At 41.2% G+C, this 21163-nt stretch overlaps 1 protein-coding gene and 1 long non-coding RNA gene across 6 annotated transcripts in view; both read left to right on the top strand.

Annotated features, from left to right (window-relative positions):
- Nucleotides 1-757: 757 nt before the first annotated feature.
- per2 (period circadian clock 2) overlaps nt 758-21163 on the top strand; it is a 32927-nt gene continuing 12521 nt past the window's right edge. For 4 of the 5 annotated variants that reach the window (XM_085139481.1, XM_085139480.1, XM_085139479.1 and 1 more), the window contains exons 1-8: nt 759-958; nt 7822-8387; nt 17639-17731; nt 17924-18078; nt 18567-18688; nt 18813-19014; nt 20001-20052; nt 20895-21037. In XM_085139481.1, the coding sequence (XP_084995607.1) occupies nt 7939-8387; nt 17639-17731; nt 17924-18078; nt 18567-18688; nt 18813-19014; nt 20001-20052; nt 20895-21037 (1216 nt within the window). In that variant the 5' untranslated portion in view covers nt 759-958; nt 7822-7938. Of the gene's footprint in view, nt 959-7821; nt 8388-17638; nt 17732-17923; nt 18079-18566; nt 18689-18812; nt 19015-20000; nt 20053-20894; nt 21038-21163 lie in introns of all 5 variants that reach the window. The other variant, XM_085139478.1, reaches the window with a different exon arrangement.
- LOC146497752 (uncharacterized) lies at nt 8394-16299 on the top strand. Its single transcript, XR_014870495.1, has 2 exons — nt 8394-10094; nt 10144-16299. It is a non-coding gene; the product is annotated as an uncharacterized LOC146497752 (long non-coding RNA).

Raw genomic sequence — 21163 nt, 5'->3', positions numbered from 1 at the left:
ATATGAAGAGACAGAAGGGAAGAGACCTGTGTGTATGCCTACCTGAAGGAACCACAACTCTGAGAGGAACGGTGGTCACACCAAAATATAATTATCATTTATTATTTCATTTTACTGCTTGAGTTATGTGACTAGTCTGCAAACAGGAAAAACAAAACAAACAAATACAAAAAAAGAACAAAAGCTGCCTTTATATTTTGATACGTCATCGTCAGATGATTTTGCACAGTTCTGTGTTACGACATATCTTAGAAGCAGCTTCAGCGACAAGTTCCCACTTATTTTTATGTAAGGGTGACTGTAATTAGGTAACAGCCGCGATCAATGAGACCTTGGGTTATATCACATTATTTTAGGAGAGTCAAGGAACTTTTCTGCTTAGGCGAATGACTGCGCACTTCAGCCACATTGGTCATACGCAGACTTGTATAACCGTTTAGATAACAGTCGGCCGCTCTGAGCCGCTGTGAGCCAACCATCGCAACTGCTTCATTCACCCGCAGCTGCGTCGTAGTGATTTGCTCTCGCTTCTCACACGCCGGCAGTAGCCGTGGGTTTCCACGTGAAAACGGTGACACACTTATATAAAAGGAGTGGCATAAGGGGGGACCAATCACAGTGCGGAGCGGCGGTTGGAGCCCCCGCCCGTGCGGGGGCGGCTGGCGCGGATTCGATGCGAGCGCCGTGACGTAGAGACCGACAGGTTCGTGGGCCAATGAGCGAAGGAGCTGGAGGATGGCTATCGAAATGAGGTCACTGCCAGCGCTGGAGATCCAGGGCAGAGTCCCGGTGTGAGTGGGAATCAGGACGGGGTAGAGGGCATCGCTGAGAGACGAACGCAGGGCTGTCGGGACCCGCTAATCATCGCAGTACGGATCCAACCGCAGAACTACACCAGAGGCCAGCCTTTATTTCACCCGGAGACACCCGAAGCTTAAGACGATCAGCCTTCTGTCAGGTTGGTGGGAGTTTCTCTTTTCTTTCTTTCTTTGGTGCGTAAGACCCTGCGGCGCTTCTCCGGGTTGTCTAGAACGTGTAGGGGTGAAGGCGACTCCACTTTTATCCAGTTGTGCTCTGAATGTGTTAAAAGGCTCTGCTGTGGGATCGCGGGAGGTGAAAGTTGCATAACTGTGTGTTGCCGTGGGGGTCAGGAGACTCCAACGGGACACCAGCTGTGCCCATGTAACAGCGGGAGCGGAACGAAACTCGCCGCACTTAAAGGTGAAATACCGGTGGTCTGCGCTCAGAGGACCTTTAACATAAGGGTTTAATCTGGCAGGTATTTCACAGCGGCGGAGATGCATTGGGCAGCGATGGCAGAGTCGCATATGGCGCACTGTTTGTAGTGTCACTGACACATGAAAACTCCTGACGACTTACATAAAGAGGCTACTGCAGCAGCACATGGCAGAAGTTCACACGCAGTTCCCATTAGAAAACCTCTGGGCTGTGCGCCACGCTTTTTTTGAATAGGCTGAGTCAGGCTGCTGGTATTTGCTACCGTGAGACAATCCTTATATAAAAGCATTCATTCATCTTCAACAGCAGCAGCAGCAGCAGAAGTCCTTACAAGGGAAACTGGAGAGAAAACAAAGTAAATGCTGATTTTTAATTTTGCTAAAAGAGGATAAAGACAAGTCAAAATGCGGCATGCAAATGTGGATCTTAATTAATGGAAGAAGTGTCTGTGTGGGAGGCTTAATTTGGGTGTATTCACCTTACCCTTTGTGACTGAGGAGGGAGGAGAAAGATGAGTGACGCAAATAGGGCTCAGTGGAGATCTCATTTATGCATTTTTGTCTTACTGTTGCAATAAGAACGGTTGCCTTGGCATGGCACTCCCTGCCCACAATCGCAGTGGAGTAGGAGATGAATTTGCAGATTTCTTTCTCTTTTTTTTAACCATATTTCACTCAGAGTTTATTGTTATGATAAATAGTTAAAAACATCTTAAAGCATACAGTGCCGTAGGACAGTCTAAGGGAAAGGTGCCAAAGCAAACGTGCAGCAGTTTGATGCAACCGTGCTGAAAATAGTTGGAATTTTCTGCTTGGACTCTGGTGGTCTACAGCAAAGAAAGTCTTAGGTGGTCTCTGCAGGTGTGTGCGCGCGCACTGCGAGTCTTATTTACCGCAAGTTTTTGAGCTGTCATCAAGGACAGATGTAGGTCAGGGAATTATGAAATAATCCCAAAGAGGGACTGCAGTCATGTCTGCACGTGAGTGGAGTCATGGTGCATACAAGTCATTGTTTTGCACTTTTTGCATGCATGTTTGAACTGAGACGTTAAAGTAAAAAACATACCATCATATTAAAGTGTGCAAGATACACCATGCACACACTGGTGGAAACCCCCACATTAAATCCATAAGACTTCAGACTCCTTGAGACTAAACCCTTTAGCCTCTGATGTTTTAGTACTTATAGGTAGTTTAGAACTGAGGCTTTTCTGCCTCCATCTGCTAATTTAAACATGCAGTTAAATTTTGTGGTAACACAAATGATGGTGTAAGAACTTTGCCTACAAAAACAAATCATTGGACAAATATCTTGAAGTGGTGTTTATTTTTTATATTAAGCTTCTAAAGTCATTATTGCATCATTGTTTCAAGGGCAACCCCATGAATCTGAGGTTCTCATACATCATGAGGGGGGAAGAGTGCCAGAAACGCTTTGAGAAACGCTGCCTGTGTGATAATAATGGAAATGTAACGGACTCTTTCTACACGATGCACAAAAATCTGCAGCTACTTCTGCGCGGTTATAAGAGTTGTTTTGAGTCCAATTAAAGTGTAATAAACATATTAATTATGCAGTTGTGGTGTGTAAAGATTAATTATGAATAAATCCTTAGAACGTCTTTCATTTGGCACAGTTGTGTAATCTGGTGCTGGTTATTTCCCCTAGAAAAGATGAATTACATAAAAATCACATGAAGGGGAACATAGTGAGCAGGCGGCACAGAGTATCAATGAATGTTATGAAATAAAATTACAGCTTGATATGGAGCTGTTTGTAAAGCTAGAGCATTTTTGATCTTATGGACTTTTTCATATTCAATTTCAAGTCTAGCATGTGATATGCAGTAAGGAATGGGTAATATGGTTTGGTTTTTTTGGTGAGAGTTATTATGATATAATCTCAGGTTCCTGTATAGGTAGCAGTTAAAACATCTGGAAGTCAGCTGGTACTCACAGTGTATTACCAGTACGGTGACATTTGTACCTAACATAGTGGATCTTATTAAGTCTTATTGTTAGGATCTCAGGATGGAAGAGTTTTGACTTTTTAAACAATGAGTCTGTTGGGTTTTTTTTAAGTCAGCAGCAGGAGGTTTGAATATTTCTGGTAACTCTGAATAAGACCAGCAACAAAACAGAAAAAAAACTCTAAGAAGGACCAAGGTTATCTGGAAATATGTTGCAGACAGTCTGTTTTTCCAGCCGTCTAGGAAAACTGCGGTGACGACTAGAGAGATGAATAGATTCAGGGGGCTGAGCACATGTAATCAAATCTTAATTTGCCACCTTAATTACAACCTTAGTTTTGATGTTTTAAGCTCTAAATGGGACTTGAAGATTCAGAAAGGCCAAGTGACCATTGTGTTCCCGGAAAAACGACCATCTGATCGCATTAAATGGATTGAAAGTGTTGGCGAAGATTTGCTAATATAGAGGCTGTAATTGCGTTATGTTTCTGATCTTACCTTGTTTGTCACCTGTTACCTCTTCTGCTTACCTCAGTGGAGGATATAAAGGCTTCCTGACCGCTTCCTTTGACAAGAACTGCATCGTAACTCACGCTTAATAGTATCACTGCCTGTGTGTATTGATTATGCAAAGCTGGTGAAAGATAACCAAAAGATAACCCTGCACAAATGTCATGTGAGGGACGAGTATGAGTCAAGGTCCCTGCGAGCTTACCCAGTTAAAAATGATGATTAGTTTCTTACTGGGCAACAGGAAATCCATTTCGTTCTCTCCTCTGCTTCCTCGGCAGCTCAACTGGATGGAAAAGACCCAGTTAATGACAGGAAAAAAGGAACAATCAAAGATGCTGAAGTGGCCTCGGGTAACCTTGACTACAGAGAAGAATCGGTCATCCATGGGCTTTTTTGAGAAACAATTAAGAGGTGGTGTGCCAAGAGTAAGTGCTGAAAATGAACCACCGTTAATGACTTTTATTGCATGGGTTTATTGACTCTTTCTTGTTAATTGTCTTTTACGCAAATAAAAATTAGAGAGGGGGATCTATTTTGAGTAAGTCCTCAGCTTCCATAAACAAAATAGTGTAGTGGTTCTGAGCAATAAATTACATAAACTTCTCAGTGTTGCCAGAGTAGCTTGGATTGTCATTGCTGGACCATCATCTACTATGTAGCCTACTTTCAGACATGTGACAGGTCTCTGTTCACATTCTTAGCCTTCCATCCAAATAAGAATTTGATGGAGTGTATTTTATGGGGGCCTAGATCCAAAAAGCAAACAAAAACAAAAATGCTTTCACATTCTTTACACCACCACCTCAGTTTCTGCTCGTAGATGACAGGAGTGGTGTTCAGTGTGCTCTTCTGCGGCTGTAGCCCATTGACTTCATGACTGCTCTTTTGTATACTTTGGTTGTAACAAGTTGTTATTTGAGTTACTGTTGCCTTCCTACCAGCTCAAAGCAGTCTGGCCATTCCCCTCTGAGCTTTGGCATCAGCAAGGTATTTTCACCCAGATAACTGCAGCTCATTGGAAACTCCGTCTGGTTTTGGACCGCTATCTGCAAATCCTTGAGCAGTCAGTCTGGCACCAACAATGTGTTATGCACAAAGTCACTTAAATCACCTTTGCTCCCCAATTCTGATGCTCGGTTTGAACTTCAGCAGGTTGTCTTGACGATGTCGACACGCCGGTATGCATCGAGCTTCTCTTATGTTATTGGCTGATTAGATATTTGCATTAAGGAGCAGTTGAATACCTAACAAAGTGAAGAACAGACAGTTAAAGCAGTCCATCTAGTCCAAGGAGAATATTTTTGAGGATGGATGAACTTTCTCTCTCTTAGCCTTTCTAAGTATCTGATCCTGCTCGTGTTTGATTACCGTCTCTCTTAGTATCTTTCTCAACCGACTGTCTGCTGGTATTGAGCCAACTGGCATGACAGTGCGGTCATGAGGTCAATGTCTGGTAGGTAGTTGGCAACCAGTGCGAACTCCTGGACTTTGTGAATGTTAGAAACATTGCCAGTCAGCTCTTCAACTTTGGACCAGACTTGCTTTTGCATTTTTTGCTTCTGCAGCAGCGCCTGCCAAAAACCCTCATCCATTTAACTAAAACGAACCGGTCAGCGGTCAGTGAAGAATGTTCAGTATGTACACTATGTTGGGTTTAACAAAATCTCTCATTTATAATGTCCGCTGTGCATCATGATGGACTTTTTGTGTGAAAGGAAAGACTGAAAAATAGCCACGAAGCTCATCTCACTTTGCAGCGATGACAAGTCATTGCCAAACTCACTGCTCCAGTTAAGCTTGCCAAGCAGTCTAAAAACTACAACACAAGTTGCTCACTTGTCCCTTAATTGTCCCTATTATTCGGCTGTACGTTGACCCAGTTCACAGAGAGAATATGCCTACTTCACAGCATGTCAGGGATATGCAGGCTGCTGACTGCCAACTGCTTTCTGCTATTTGAAAAGGCCAACAGATCTGCTCATTATTAATGCAAATACCTCAGTATCCTTGACAAAGTAAGGATGACTGTGTGATGTTGCGCAATCGATTGGCCAGTCTGATTTGCAGACGATCACGTGCACACATGAAATAAAAGTTTAGTAAGAGGTCAGTGTTGCAACCTTCGCTTTGAACTCTAAACTGCTCAATGAGCCAGATTTTTCTGTTTTCTTTTCTTTTTTTTTGTAACTTTAATAATATTTTTGTGTGAATTTGAGAAACTGAGTCGTGTTGCTTGTGTGGTCCTTGTGTTTTTAGTTGTATCGTGCTATAAGAAAAGTATCAAATCCCTCTGCGCTTGCTCAATTCTTGTCAGTCATTCTGTCTAATTTGACCTGTGTTCTATTTTAAGTAAAAGACAAACAGATGATGGTCGAACTTATCGATCAGGTGCAACGTGAGTAGAAAGTAGGACAAATCTACAGTTTTAAAAACCCTTCAGAAACAACATGAAAAACACATTTTTGTCAAGCCAGCAACTTTTTTGTCACATACTGTACACACACACACACCTTTCAAACAGGTCATTACCAGATCAATAGACAACAAACATTAGTGACATCCAAACACCTGCCTACGTAAAAGTCGTTGCACTTCTATGGGCTTGACGTTGAAAAGCTAACTCTGTGAGGCTAAATCCACTTCTGCTTCCGGGCTTATTGACTTAAGGAGGGCATAGAGCTGCCGTGTGTCTTCAGGCTGAGGAGAATATAGACATTTTCCATTGCACGGCTGGGGAAAGGCATTCTAGTGACGAGGGAGATTATTCCTGGAAGGCATCCAAGACTAGAGGTTAAACACGGGCACAGTGTGGCTTTAACTTCAACATGCTGCCCAGAAACAGAACTGAGTGACTGATAAGATTTTATTTGAATGACTGTAAATCTCAAGTTTGAATATATGTTTTGGGAACATTCATCTTTCTTTGACTAAAAGAAAAAAACAAAAGCAATATTTGAACTTAGTTTAGTGAAAAGTACTTGCACACCAAAGCAATCATACAAACCATGGGTTACACTGCATCACTGTGCGTAATTAGTTTAATTCTGTATCATTATAGAGTGAAGCAGCACATACTCCCTTTTTAATCTGCCTTTTTTACCATTTGGTCTTGCACATGTCGTACACGTGACTCTCACAAAGGTTCTCACCTGACTGATTTGACTGTGCAAATTGTCTTGTAAATTTCCAGTCTTTAGCTGTGATTCAAAGTGCTGCCCTTTAGAAAGAGTTTCGCTGCTGATAAATCAATTTCCAGAAACGGCCTATTGAGGGAAAAAACTTTTAGCCACTTCTTCTGATCATAGCCATTGCCATGGCCTTTTCTTGTTTACTCCAAACACAACACTGTTGATGTTCTCACCGAGCTCTGCGTCACTTACTGTAACCAGAAGTAATTCCAACCACCAGCATTTGGGAATCTGGCTTTTGTACTGCATCATTATTTAACAGAGCAGTGGTTTTGCACAGTTTGTCAAAAAACCACAGAAAACAGGCCAAAGCCCCTTCACTGTAGGCCAGCAGTCTATGATGGCATTCAGCTTGTCTGGTGTTTCATGTGTCCCAGAATGAAAGATCCTTTGAAAGGGTTGGAGGGCTCACATGGGACAGACCTGCTGTTCTTAAAGGCCACGCTGTCTGTACCACAGAGATATTTTTACAGTACATCAGAGAAGAATCTGCAGGGCTCTACACAGGTCAGGGGTCAAAGAGCACAATGTGCTCTGATTTCACACCAGACAAAGACGAGACAGCTTTTTGAAGGATGGACGCAGCATTGATTTGTGTCTCAAAGACTTTTAAAAATATGTTGTTGTTGTCTGCAAATGAAATGCTGGTGGGTTCTTTATGTTTTGACTAAGGTTTGGAGTAATCTTGACCAAGCATGTGTTTGACTGACCTTACTTCACCCAGGCATCTATTGACTTCAATTTCTGTTGGTATTAACACATCAAAACTTAGTTGACTCAGGGTTTTTTTTTTCCACTATCACTTCATTCCATCATATATTACCCATTTATTTACATATAATGCAGTCATAAAATGTGGAATGGACAAGTTTTACTTCATTACTAACATGCATACTCTCTTTCTCTCCGCAGATCAGTCCACTTCTTCTTTATTTCCCTTGGCTATCACCCTTGTAAAAATGGGGTGATTGGTTTTTTTTTTAATCATCTAGTAAACTAACCTGGAACAAGGCCTGTGTAGATCTCCTGATGTCAGAAGATTCAGACTCCAAGCCCTACTGCTTCCCAGGTTTGGAAGATCAGGATGGAGCCTCGGGTTGCAGAGCGTCCACTTCATGCAATTCTATCCCAAGGGGGGACCCAGGGTGCAGCTCCATGGCACAGCTGCACCGTATGGGTGCCTTCAGCCAAGGTAGGCCTGACCTAGGCCTCCCTTCTGAGGGCAGCGACAGCAGCGGTCAGGACCCTCCCACTTCACCAGACAACCATCGCAAGAACGCTCGCTCTCGGTCACTACCCGAGGAGGATGTGGAGATGAAGAGTAGCGGATCGAGCGGGAGTGGGACCGAATCACACGGCAATGAAAGCCACGGCAATGAAAGTCATGGAAACGACAGCAACGGCCACGAGTCGATGGGAAGCTCCACCGGCAACAGCAAGGACTCGGCACTGCTTGAATCCTCTGAGAGCAATAAGAGGTCAGTGGTGGTTGTGGGACTGATAAAACCATTATGAGGGTTGCTCTTCGTGTTTGCATAGTAGCACATACACACAATCAGCCAAAGTACTGCGTCTTTGACAAGTCTTTGGCTGGTCTGACAAGCCAGCAGTAGGAGATAATAAATGGGGTCAAGACCCAAGGTTGCTATCTCAGGAATCTGCAGGTAGTTCAACAAAAAGAATGATCACAGCAGTCTGTGTCTGTGCTTACAAATTACCGCAGCAGCTGATAAATGTTTTTTCAAGACCCCATTGGATAAAAAAGAAAATTCCAAAAATGCCAATCTGAAGATAACACCAGTTTTCCTCATGGGAAAAACTGTGCTGGGTTGTTTATGCTCTTTCCTTTTACCCTCGTAGTTACGTTTGCCCTTTGCTAATGAGTGACAACAATCAGCATAACAATTAACCATTAACATGTCACAGTTATCAGCAGCTGATGCATCCGTCCCCATTGACTAATGCATGTAGATGAGCGAGTGAACCAAGGCTTCAGTGATGGCTGTCGTGCTCTTGGCCCCAGAAGCCCAATTGAAATGTAATTGTACACATCCTGTTTGTCATAAAATGTTACGTTGGGACTTTTGCCAAATAAGGATTAATTTGACATTATTTAGTGTCACCGCAAACATGTTCTCACTCCCTAAAGTAGATTTCATTGCCAGCTCACATTGCATACAAGTGAGTCATACAGTGAGTCATGTCTGTTTTTTGCACTTTTTATAAAAGAATCCAACATGATAAACATGAGCTGATTTCTATGTAGGACACACAAAAAACATGTTTTGGCAAGATACGTCCATGTGCTCCATGCTTCTGTTCGTTCTGGAGTAAACAGGTTGAAATGCAAACACTTGTACTGTGATGCTGTGTGGTTAGTGTTTAATGTAGCCCTGGTAAATTATAAAGGCTATTTTCATGAATTGTGAGGTGGTTTCAGCTTTATGTTTAAAGATGATCCTCACGAGAATTTAAAGGGTAGCATGCTGTGTGTTTTTCTGGATTTATGTTTACAGATGTGTTCTAATGTTCACTTTTCTCTGAGTTAGAGTTAATGTTTGCTTACTGTCCACGGCACACCTTATAGTTTAACTTAATGTTCAGTCACATCACAGCCTTAGTATCTGAAGAGTTGTTGGTTACGGCATTTCTCAAAGGAAACTTTAAATGACTAAAGTATATAAAAAAAAATAAAAAATCCCCTGCCTCTCCACAAACGTGCAGACGTGACTTCATCATGATTTAAAAAATGTTCAGACGCAGTGCAGCCTGCCCAAGACATGACTACAGCAGTGGAAAAAATAAAAATGACCATTCCTTCCAGTAGGAAACTGGATGCTGGCTGTCTCTTTATAGCAGATGGGTTGTGTCATGCTCGCCAGCTCCTTTACATTTCTATGGCAACAAAATGTTTGTCTTTGTTTACTGGGTGGCGCCGGCCAAGTGGAAGGCATTGACGTTATACTGCCTCACTTTCAGCCTTGACTGGCTTACCTCACATGATCTTTTCACTATGGAGTTTTTTTTTTTTATTTGTTTAAAAACCGCTCCTCTTCCTGTCCATATGCGCCTCGCACGCAATAGCTCCCTCCCTCAAAAAATGCTATTACTTTTTTTCCTCTCTCTTCTCACTCACGCCGCTCTCTTCATTTGAACTTTTAACCTTTTGTACCAGTTTTTTGCTAGTTTTTTTTCCTCAGCATCTAAAAATACTCCGTCTTTCTCTGTGTTTAGTACCTTGCTACCTGCATCTGTTGCTCTTTAATACACTCCCCTTCTCATTGACCTTCCTCATTTAAATAGCAAAATTTAAGTGACAAAAGGGGGTTGGACATTTTGGTCCTTAGTGACACGGCGGCATCACACATTTGCTGCAGAGTTGTCAGCCTCACATGCATGATATGGATACCAACTTACCAAAGGTGCTCTATCGCACTAAGATCTGGTGATTGTGGACGTCGTTTGAGTACAGTGAACTTATTGTTATGTTCAAGAAACCAGTGTGAGATGATTTCAGCTTTGTGTATTCAGGTTGGCTGTGGTATTTAAATGATACTCAGTTGATGCTAAGCAGCCAAAAGTGTACCAAGGAAATATTCCCCACAATGTTTTACCATCAGCAGCCTGATTCGCTGATACAAGGCAGGATGGATCCATGCTTTCATGTTTCACTTGTTTACTCCAAATTATGGCCCAATCATCTGAATGTCTCAGCAGAAATGGAGACTTGTCAGACCGGGCGTCGTTTTCCTTCTGTTCAATTTTGGTGACCTCGTGCAAATTTGAGTCTCAGTTTCTCATTCTTAGCTGACAGGAGTGCCACCTGCTGCTGTAACCAATCTGCTTCAAAGTTCAGCGTGTTGTGCATTCATTCGGCTTCATACCTTGGTTTTAATGAGTGCTTATTTGAGTTATAATTCCCTTCCTATCAGCTGAAGCAGTCCTCTGACATCAAGCAACAATTTTCACTCAGAGATCTGCTGCTCACTGGTTATTTTCTCTTTTTTTGACCATTATCTGTAAACTCTAGAAATGATTATGTGGAAAAATCCCAGCTGATCAGCAGTTTCTGTAATACTCAGACCAGCCTAACTAACAATCATGCCACATTTAAAGTCACTTACAACACCTTTTTTCCACTTTGTGATGTTTGCTTTGAACCTCTGCAGGTTATCTTGACCATGTCTGCATGTCTAAAGCTTTGAACTGGTGATTGGCTAGATATTTGCACGAACAGGCAGGTTATCATGTGCACCTACTTAAGTGGCTGGTATTTCACCCCATATTTTGTGTAAAGAGTAAGAACTCAAGTCAAATCATGCTTCTAATACACTGAAGCATGCTAAAAATTAATAAAAAGGGGACAAAAGTAAAAGCAGTTAATGAATAAATACACACTATACTCTCTTTGAGCCTGTAGCTCCAGGCTCAGGTCCATCACTGGTCTGTTTCATGCTGTGAGACCTGCAGGAGTATCCTTCAATTTTCCCCTTTAATATCCCACTTTATCCACCTGTGACGCTCGAGAGTGAAGCAAGGAGGAGAATGTACTTCAAGTAATAGTGTTATATGTGTTATAGTAGGAGCAGACATTTGACCTTTAAAAGCATAGGTGTGAAAAATAATATCAATTATTCGTACAGCCGAATCCAGAAGAGCCACTGTTATGTCACCTGTCCTTTTTCTCCTGCGACAAGTCAAAACGTCTTCTGAGAAAAAGTAAATCTTTGTCGGCTGATGTAACTCAGTTAACAGCCCCACATTTTAGCGATCGTGGGTGACTGCCACCAGTTCTTCAGCTTTTAACATTTCTGTCGAGATTTATATCTGCCAGACATACAGAGATAAGCCAGCACGCAGATTTGAAGGGGGGGGAAAGTCCAAAGTAAGAAACGGGTTCACGTTTTAGTCTTTAACAACTCTAGATCACAGTGCATCAAATGTGTAGGACATGTATCAAAATGCACCAATATGAAAGATATATTTTATAAGTATTTATCGCTTAGTGTGGACAGGTGTTTCCATGTATGTATGCAGGATTTTAGACATAAAAAGGTTAAAAATCTCAGTTTGTAAAGATATTTACTTTCCATCAGTACTCCAAAGAGGAAGTCAGTCAGAAATGGCTCTAAAATATATTTCTTTGGACTAAATAGTTTAACTATATAAAGAATCTGCACAGCTATCAGTGAATGAATAACTGTTTGACAAAAGGCTCCGAATAGAAAATTGCATCCCTACAATCACTCTCTGTGTAGGAGTACGTGCGTCACGTCTGCACACTCCTCTGTAGAAATAATTACCATGTAGTGCCAGAATTGGATATCACTTGTACACTGCTATTTTAATCAACTCCCTAAAAAAGAAAATCAAAATTTTAATTCACATTTCTTGTTGTCTTTTCTCACTATTCATATAGTTCATATAGCTTTATAGTCGTCGTAGAGAATGAGCCACTGATTTTAAGCGCACTGCAGTGTAAACTTACCTGTGTTATGGCTTCCCTGGGTCATTTATGTCTCTCAAACACGCATAAAAATTTGTCACTCTGCAGTTTAAACAAGACCGCCTCGCCCTGATCATCCCCTCCTGTCTCTGGTGCACAGTGTAAAAATTAAAGTCTCTTTGAGCCTCTTTTTTTTTAACTAATTGAAATAACTCAGAGTTAGAGCCACATTGTGAATCAGCACGTCGACACTAATGCATGGTCACTCTGTACAGTCTAAAACCAGCTGTTGCATTTCTGAAGGCAGTGTTTGACAGAATTGGACTCTAATCGTGTTTGGACAGACTCTTTGTAAATAATATGTTTTCTGTTCTTAGCCAAGTGATGAGGTTATTCATAGCAGCTTGCCGAGTTATAGTTCAGGTGAGTCAGTATCTCATAGCTTGGTCGCTGATACAGTGCAGTGCACCACTGATATTTGACAGTTTATACATATTTATCTTGAACTTTTTAGCCTTTTTTGAGATATGACAGTGGAGAAAGGACAGAAAAGCTGGAAGAAAGAGCCAGAAAAGACACCGCAAATAGCAGATTCAACCCGAGGTCTCTGCGTTAGCCTTACAGAATATAGGTCATCTGCTCTACCCAGTGAGCTAAACTAGCACACAAATGCCAATATGCCCCAGTGTTTGTAGGAAAACTAATATCAGTCTCTTTGTATCCATGGGCAGTGGGCATCAACTCACTCCCAAAAACTAATTAATAATAAACATGTTGAAGTTTAGGTTAATTGTGGAATTTAATGATCCATACTCCAAGTTACGATCTCTGCTTCCTCTGGGTTGCTTTCTCCTCTCTTGCTCTCTGTCCCTTTCTTCCTCTCTGCCTTTGCCAGGATACTGTTTGCTCTGTCTCTCCCTCTCACTGCGTGTTCATCTGGAGCCTGTCCCAGATCATTTTGAGTGAGATGAGACTGGTCTAACACAGAGATCCAGACAATCACACATGCTCACTTTCACACCTACAGCCAATTTACAATCACAAATTAGCCTAAAATGTTTAGCCTGTGGGAGGAAGTCAGAGCACCTGGAAGAAAACCTCATAAAAGGTAGGGAGAACAAAGCCTGTACAGAAAGTAGTAGTTTTAAATAAGTCTGTATGAGGTAACACCACCCACTACAACCTGTTACTAAGAGTACATGGTGTTTACCATTGCATCCCAGCAAAGGCCCACCTAAAGAAAAATGATCATCCATTAAAGTGGACACCACACTTGTAATATTTTCATCACTTTACCTTGCTGCCCTTTCCGATCGGTAACTGAAGCCATTATTTTGATCTCCTCCAAGCCACAGGACTGAGTTGGCAAGCAGTTAGTTTACCTAGTAGAACATGTGAGTTGCTTCTTTGCAGCTGCCTAATCTGTAATCACTAAACTTGATTATGTTTGTGACTTTGACCTGTTAAAACAAATTAATTTAATGGTGGCCAGATTTAAATAGTTTGGCTGCTAGTTATTCAGCAACTACTCAGGGGGAAATAAAAGGGTGAAATGATTAAAAATTGACATTTCATCTGAATTAACTTTTGCCAGTATGTACATGGTAGAAAATACAGTTCTGTGGTTTTGGACCATTATGTTAAATTTTAAACAAACTCTGGAAGAGAGTGGAAAAAATGCATCTGTTTTATCACCTGCTGCAGAAATGTGACTTCTTTTTCCATTAATACTCTGAACCTTAAACAAGATTGGCTCAGTTTGGCCCAGAAAGCCCAAACTGGGGGTGTTTTCCACTTATATTCATTCATGTAAAGAACTGTTCATTTTAAAACCTGCTTTTAGGCCCACTTACGCTGGCCTTATTCATGTCTGTGAAACATAAGAAAACCACACAGTCATTGTGCAGTTCCTAATTAAACAGGATGGCATTGCCCTGATTGTCACCTTGTGTCCCTGCTGCAAACTAGCCTCTTTGAGCACGCTCTTATTGTAACTAGTTTAAACGACCTACAGACTTACTACCACAATGTGAATTAGGCTGCTCAACGCAAATACATGGTCAGTCTGTACAGTCTAAAACCAGCTGTTGTATCTCTGAGTACTGAAGGCTATATTTGATAGGATTAGACTCCTACTTGTGTTTGGAGAGGCTGTTTGTAAAGATGTTTTCTATTCTTAGTCAGGTAAGGAGGTTATTCATAGTAGCTTGCTGAGTTGTAGCTCAGGTGAGTTAGTTTCTCAGACAGCTGTTAATAGTCTTTAGACAAGCTTATTGGCTAATACGTGCAGTGGACTAGCTGCTTTGTTTATGTTCTGACTTTGTAGTGTTGCAACAGAACAGGTGCTCTTATCTTTAAATCAGATTGGTCAAAAAAGTATCAATGAATACATTTATTTTACTTTTTGCTGCCTTTTGATATCCTTTTCTTTGGTACAGCTTGGTGTCCTGGTGTCTGTAAATTGCACAGAAACATACTGGTGCTTTTGAAGATACTAGTGTGGTGAAATACTAAATATTTACATTATATATTTTCCTTTTTCATTCCCTACCATTAACAATACTGTGTTTGTATGTATTAATGCATATAATATACTAATAGAGTTATAGTCAAATGGGAAAATGATGGTGAGATGAACTTTTTGGTAGCTTACTCTTAAATTTATTATTGCATCATATTTGTGAGGTTTTATTACTCCTGGTCCAGCCTTAATTTCCACATCAGTCTTCTGTGAAGTACTTTGAACTGCACTAACCTGCTTTGGAGGTACTATAAAAATATAGTAGGATTGACTGATTACTTGCTGCCTGCACTGTGGTGTGATACCAGTTAATCTGTGACAGACCAATACCAGCTGGCACACATATATAGGTCATTCAGAAAAAAAGGGTTTTTAAAAAAATGCATATATGCAGCATCAAAGTGTAATAGGTGCATGTCAGCATGTCGTAGTAAAAAAACAAAAAACCCACCAAGGGTCTAAAGAATAAGATGTTATTAGGTAAAGTATTTACAACAATGCTGTCTATTTCAAATATTGTGTCACTGGAAAATAACTGACTACACCTTTGAGATACTTGTACTTGAGTACTTTTTGCACAAAATTAGCTTCACTTTTTTACATTGACATGGAAATTTGAGCACTGACTGAAATTCCAATATTACCCAGCCCAATTAAGAGACCGCTTTTTTCATTGGAAATATTTGATACCTTTGAGTCCTTCGTGGAGCGCACTCTGAAGCTAACTCAGAATAATAATAAAATTGTGACACAGCTCAGGTTCTAATTACTGCCAACATCCATGTGGAAACTAAAATGAACTATGTACTGCGGTGCTCAGAGAGTGGCACACAGACTTAGTAAGTGCTCCTTTGCAATCTAGCCTGCTTTCAAAAACACTTTCTAAGTCTCACACACTAATACATGCTCAAGCTGTCCAATCTAATACCAGCTGTGGGTGCTGGAGTCTATATTTAGCAGAATTAGAGACTCACCTGTGCTTGGAGAGGCTATTTGTAAAGGTGATTTCTATTCTTAGCCAGGTAAGCTTGTTATATACAGTAAGCTGTGTGATAGTGAGTCAGTGTCCTCGAGCGCTGTTGATTTTATTGTATTAGTGTAGTGTTAAGCTTGTAGGTTAACACCTTGGGTCATACATGTACAGTATAGATGCATCAGTTGACATCAGGTTGTGCAGAATTAGGGCTCTAACACAAGATACAGAAGACGGACCGAGGGGGGAAAAAAAGCACAGTTTTATCCAGAGTAATCACAGAATTATGCACGGGACCGCACACTGAGAAGCATAACAGATGTTGAGCCAGAGACTGAGAGGAAGGCATGACTATTTATGCATAACGAGGTAATCAGGGAAGTGGAAACAGGAGGGCAACAAGACACAGCTGAATGAAATCAAGACAATGAGATAAGGTGGGAAGTAAAATGGGAATGAACCCAAAGGATAACTACTAAACACATGAACTCATGCTGAGGCAGGAATAACAAAGTCACAATAGAAACTCAAGAGCTAACAGAAAATTCATCACCAAGGAAACCATGAGTAAAAAAATCAGACACAAATAATACAAAAAATACCTAATAATTCAAACAGACTCTCTTTAAGAAATAAATGGGCCCATTAAAAGGTCAACAAAACAGAACTCTAATCAGAAATAGCATTTAACAAACTGGCCTAACCAAATGAGACAGATTGATCTAATATACTACAGGAGTAAAATATTTTTTAGTTCAAAGTTGGATGCCACATGAACAATGACTAAAATACATATAGAAATGTAAAGACCCAAAGCCCTTTGCTGCACTCCCACTGCAGATTTATGTAAGGTCACCACAGAGGGAAAACTAACCTTAACTATACTTACAGTTGAAGAGAGCTTCCTTTGTAACCCAGCTATTTTGAAGCCGCTGCTGGGACACCGATCACTGATTCACAAAGGCAGAAAACAGCAGCTTTCTTTAGCTCAATTATAAAAACCCTGTTGTGAGTTTGAGTATACTTGTTCCTCTATTATAAGAGTTACATGTCATTATGTTAGGTAACTTGCACCCCATGCTGCGAGTCTTGAATATAGAGTACTTATTCTTTTATTATTAGATATCCAGTATTCTTTTAGGTGATGTAATCACTCTAGAAGTGTCACGGTTCTGGGTTTGACCCAGAACCCCTGCCTCTCTGTCTGCGTCTTTGTTTAGTGGTTTCTTGTTTCCTGTTTTATTGTGAAGGTCTGTGTCTCGTGTGTTCAGTTCTACTGCTCCCCTGTCTCGTTAGTCCAATCTCTCCCAGCTGTGTCTCCCTCCTGTTGCCCATTCCCTGATTACCACCCTGTGTATATTAGCCCTGTGTTTTCCTGTGCTCAGTGTCGCGTCGTACCCTTGCGGTATACCTGTGTGTTTTTGGTCTCAGTGGTCACTTTATGTTTTGTTTGATGCCAGCAATAAAGCTGTGGTTTTCAGTTACATTTCCATCTCCGAGTCCTGCACTTGGATCCACATCTCCACCTGCCCGCCCACAGAGCCCTGACAAGAAGTGCATATAAAATATAAAACATATGCACAGAAAGTCACCTCTTTTACAATTAGTTTCCTGTTGTTTAATTATTTAATTATGAGTTGGTTTGGCCCACCTTTACAGTACAAAAAGATCACTTTAACCTATTACCTTGCACGCAAAGCATATACACCAGCACTCTAATAATAAAGATGATGTCGACTTTCATTTGCAGTGTTAAACTAAACTGTTCCTGTCCTCTTTTCCCACACAGTTCGAACTCCCATAGTCCATCTCCACCGAGCAGTTCAAACGCCTTCAGCCTGCTGAGCTCTGAGCAGGACAACCCTTCAACCAGCGGCTGCAGGTAAATGCACCACCTGTTGCTGTATAATCGAAGAAGCTTCTTGTCACTTCACAGGACATTCTCACTCTTTGGGCCACAAGAACACCTTACAGAATAACACAACCAGCTATTGTGCCTGTTATTTAATCGCTTTCTGAGGGACTGTTTTCCTTGTCTGACTCGCCGCTGTGCGTGTATGTGTGCAACTTGCAGTAGCGAGGAGTCTGCCAAAGCCAAGACGCAGAAGGAGGTGATTAAAACTCTGAAAGAGCTGAAGCGTCACCTGCCTGCTGACAAGAGACACAATAACAAGTCGACCACGCTGAACACCCTGAAGTATGCACTTCGCTGTGTGAAACAGGTGGAAGGTGTGTACTGTCTAAAAGCGTCAGTTTGAGTTTCTCTTGTTTCTGTGGTCTGTTCCTCCTTCTTAGTAGCTACTTTTTTTTATTGAAACACTTAACATTCTTGTGTAAACGTTTGCTTTTGACTCCTATTTCTGCCACAAGAATGTCTTCTGTGCAATTTACAGCTTTGCTCAAAGCCAAAGCCAAAAAGAAATAAAGGCATAACTTTGAGCAGGAGGGAATGTTTATGTAGGCAGTTTCCAGGTAATGATCTGTAAATGCTCACCTCATTCCTGCTGAAATGCTTGCAGATGTTAATGGGTGGGCAGATGTTTACTTGTGACGCATTTCAGCATAGTGCTGAGATTTAGGATTACAGACTATTACAGCTCTGTCTTGGTAGTCTTATGTGGATACTATTTTGTTAGTTTTGCTAGTTTTCATCTACTCTGTGCTTATATTTTGAGCATATTCTGACAAAAATGTTCTGTGTATATTTCTTCTTTCAGCCAATGAGGAGTATTACCAGCTCCTGATGATCAATGACAGTCAGCCTCCAGGCCTGGATGTGTCTTCATACACAATAGAGGAGATCGATAGCATCACCTCTGAGTACACTCTCAAAAACAATGTAAGATCTTGAAGTAGCTTTTAAAACTGTTTTGTGCAATAATATAAACAATAACAAAGACGCAAAGAAAAAGTCTTGTAATTATTATTTTTTTCCTCAAACCACAATTTCATGTCTTCAACAGGATATGTTTGCAGTTGCCGTGTCTCTTATCACTGGAAGGATAGTCTACATTTCTGACCAGGCTGCCTCCATCCTCAACTGTAAGAGAGATGTGTTCAGAAACACCAAGTTTGTGGAGTTTCTTACACCGCAGGATGTCAGCGTCTTTTACAGCTTCACGACGCCTTATCGCCTGCCCTCCTGGAGCATGTGCACTGGAGCAGGTATGGTGACGACACAGATCTCTGAAGTAATTGTTCTTATGGACCACCAGAAGGGATTTCTACTTTAATATAAGGACAGATTTCCAATACAATATTTTCAAGAACAGTTACAGTATAGGAAAAGAAAAGCCAAATAAGTACAAATATGGGTTTATCCAAGAGGGCTTAGCTTTTGAGCGTTTAAGTTAAATACAACTACAATAATAATAAATACAATACAAGTAATAAGAGGATGATGTCAGACCATCCATTACAAGTACCAGAACTATATAAAGACTTCACAGAAATGGAAAAACATCTGAGAGTCTATAATGAAGAGGCTTAGAGGTACATTATTCAGTTTATGTTCACCGGATTCAAGTTATCCATTTAAAACCGCTGATGTTTACCCCTTTTCACTCAGCTATATGGAACAGATCGAGCTGTCTCAGTCGTTAAAGCATAATCTGGAAATTATAATGGGTTGCCAAATGGGGAAGCTTTTAAAAGTCCACAAAAGAACAAAACGTGCAAATGGCCAAGACACAGTTTGAAATCGGATAATGAATACCCTTCATTTAATTTTCCCAGAGAGACTCTGCGTAACTGATAATGGCCAGCTTCACCAGTCAGTGTGGTGCCTTAAATCTTGTTTACAGACAAAGACCCTTTTAGAGGTCCTGCATTTAAATCCCAGATGAGCCCTGTGTGTGGGGAATAGCTCAGAAGGGTGGTGGTAAATATGGTACTTGTAACACAAAGTGCTCAATAAGACTAAATATACTCCATAAATCATTTACTCTTTCTCCCAATTAGGCCTGAAATTATTTTGGCTGGTGTACCATGTATGTTTAAATTCATTTAAAGTAAGTGCAGGGCTGGGCTTCCAAATGATGTTTATTGATGGAATTAATCAACCGTTGGACACCTACAGGAGACCAGACTCTCACCACCATTTGGCCGGATCGTGTTGCTTTTGAATTAAAACGTTTCTCTTCCCATTTCAGAGTCGTCCCCGCCTGACTGCATACAGGAGAAGTCCTTTTTCTGTCGTATCAGGTGGGTGGGTGCTGGGTCAAATGCAGTGTCGGGCCATCTGCTGCTCGTACCTGCTCTTAGTTCATATTCATACTTTCATTCCAGGCTAGATGCTTTTTCAATGAGTTTGTGACATCATATGCATAAAAACCTGTAAACAGCTGCTTTTTCCAGGCCAGCGTTAAAGACCATTTACATATTAACAACACACGTAGCATTTGTTAGGATGTTCCACAGACTTCTATAGCATTCTTTAAATCTTTTATTTTAAAGAATTCTTTTATTTAACTGTATATTTGGGTATTGGTCTGATTTATGGGTCACATCAGAGGTCTAAAACCTTAAACAGAACAGCTATTTAAAGTTGTGCACACAGACATTCACTCCTATTTACTGTATAGAGAGATGGGTGGAAAATGACCACAGAGCGCCCCCATGTGTTCAGATTCTAAAATCCAAAAGCGATTAGATTACAACAGCGGTCCTCAACCTTTTTTGCACCATGGACCGGTTTATGCCCGACAATATTTTCACGGACCGGCCTTTAAGGTGTCGCGGATAAATACAACAAAATAAAACTAGTACCGGTACCGAAAAAATTAGATTTATTCATAACACACGTGAAAAAACCCAGGAAAACCAAGTTAACAATAAAAACGATAACAAAATAACCCTGAAAACCATACGTTTCACACCTGAGCCTCAACTCTCGCGGCCCGGTACCAAACGACTCACGGACCGGTACCGGTCCGAGGCCCGGGGCTTGGGGACCGCTGGACTAGAGGGTATTTGTGCATACTTGACTCATGTAGGCCAGTCTCATCTTTGTTTGGCTCACTTTACCTCTTCTGCCTAATATCCAGCGGTGGTAAGGAGTGTGAGGGTGACCTGCAGTACTATCCATTCCGCATGACGCCTTACCTGATGAAGGTCCAGGACACAGTGCACACTGAAGACCAGTTCTGCTGCCTCCTTCTGGCTGAGAGGGTCCACTCTGGCTATGATGGTAAGAATATTGACAAACAGGCGCTAGAAGGCAAGATTATGTTTCTCCTAATTTGGCTTCTCTTCACTGGCTCCCTATTAAATCCAGAGCTGAATTTAAATTTCTTCTCCTCCTATAAAAGGTCTT

This window comes from Neolamprologus multifasciatus, chromosome 18, assembly GCF_963576455.1.
Source record: "Neolamprologus multifasciatus chromosome 18, fNeoMul1.2, whole genome shotgun sequence".
Classification (NCBI taxonomy): Eukaryota; Metazoa; Chordata; class Actinopteri; order Cichliformes; family Cichlidae; genus Neolamprologus; species Neolamprologus multifasciatus.
The sequence above is the reverse complement of the archived record's forward strand: the minus strand, read 5'-3'. Positions and strand labels throughout refer to the sequence as shown.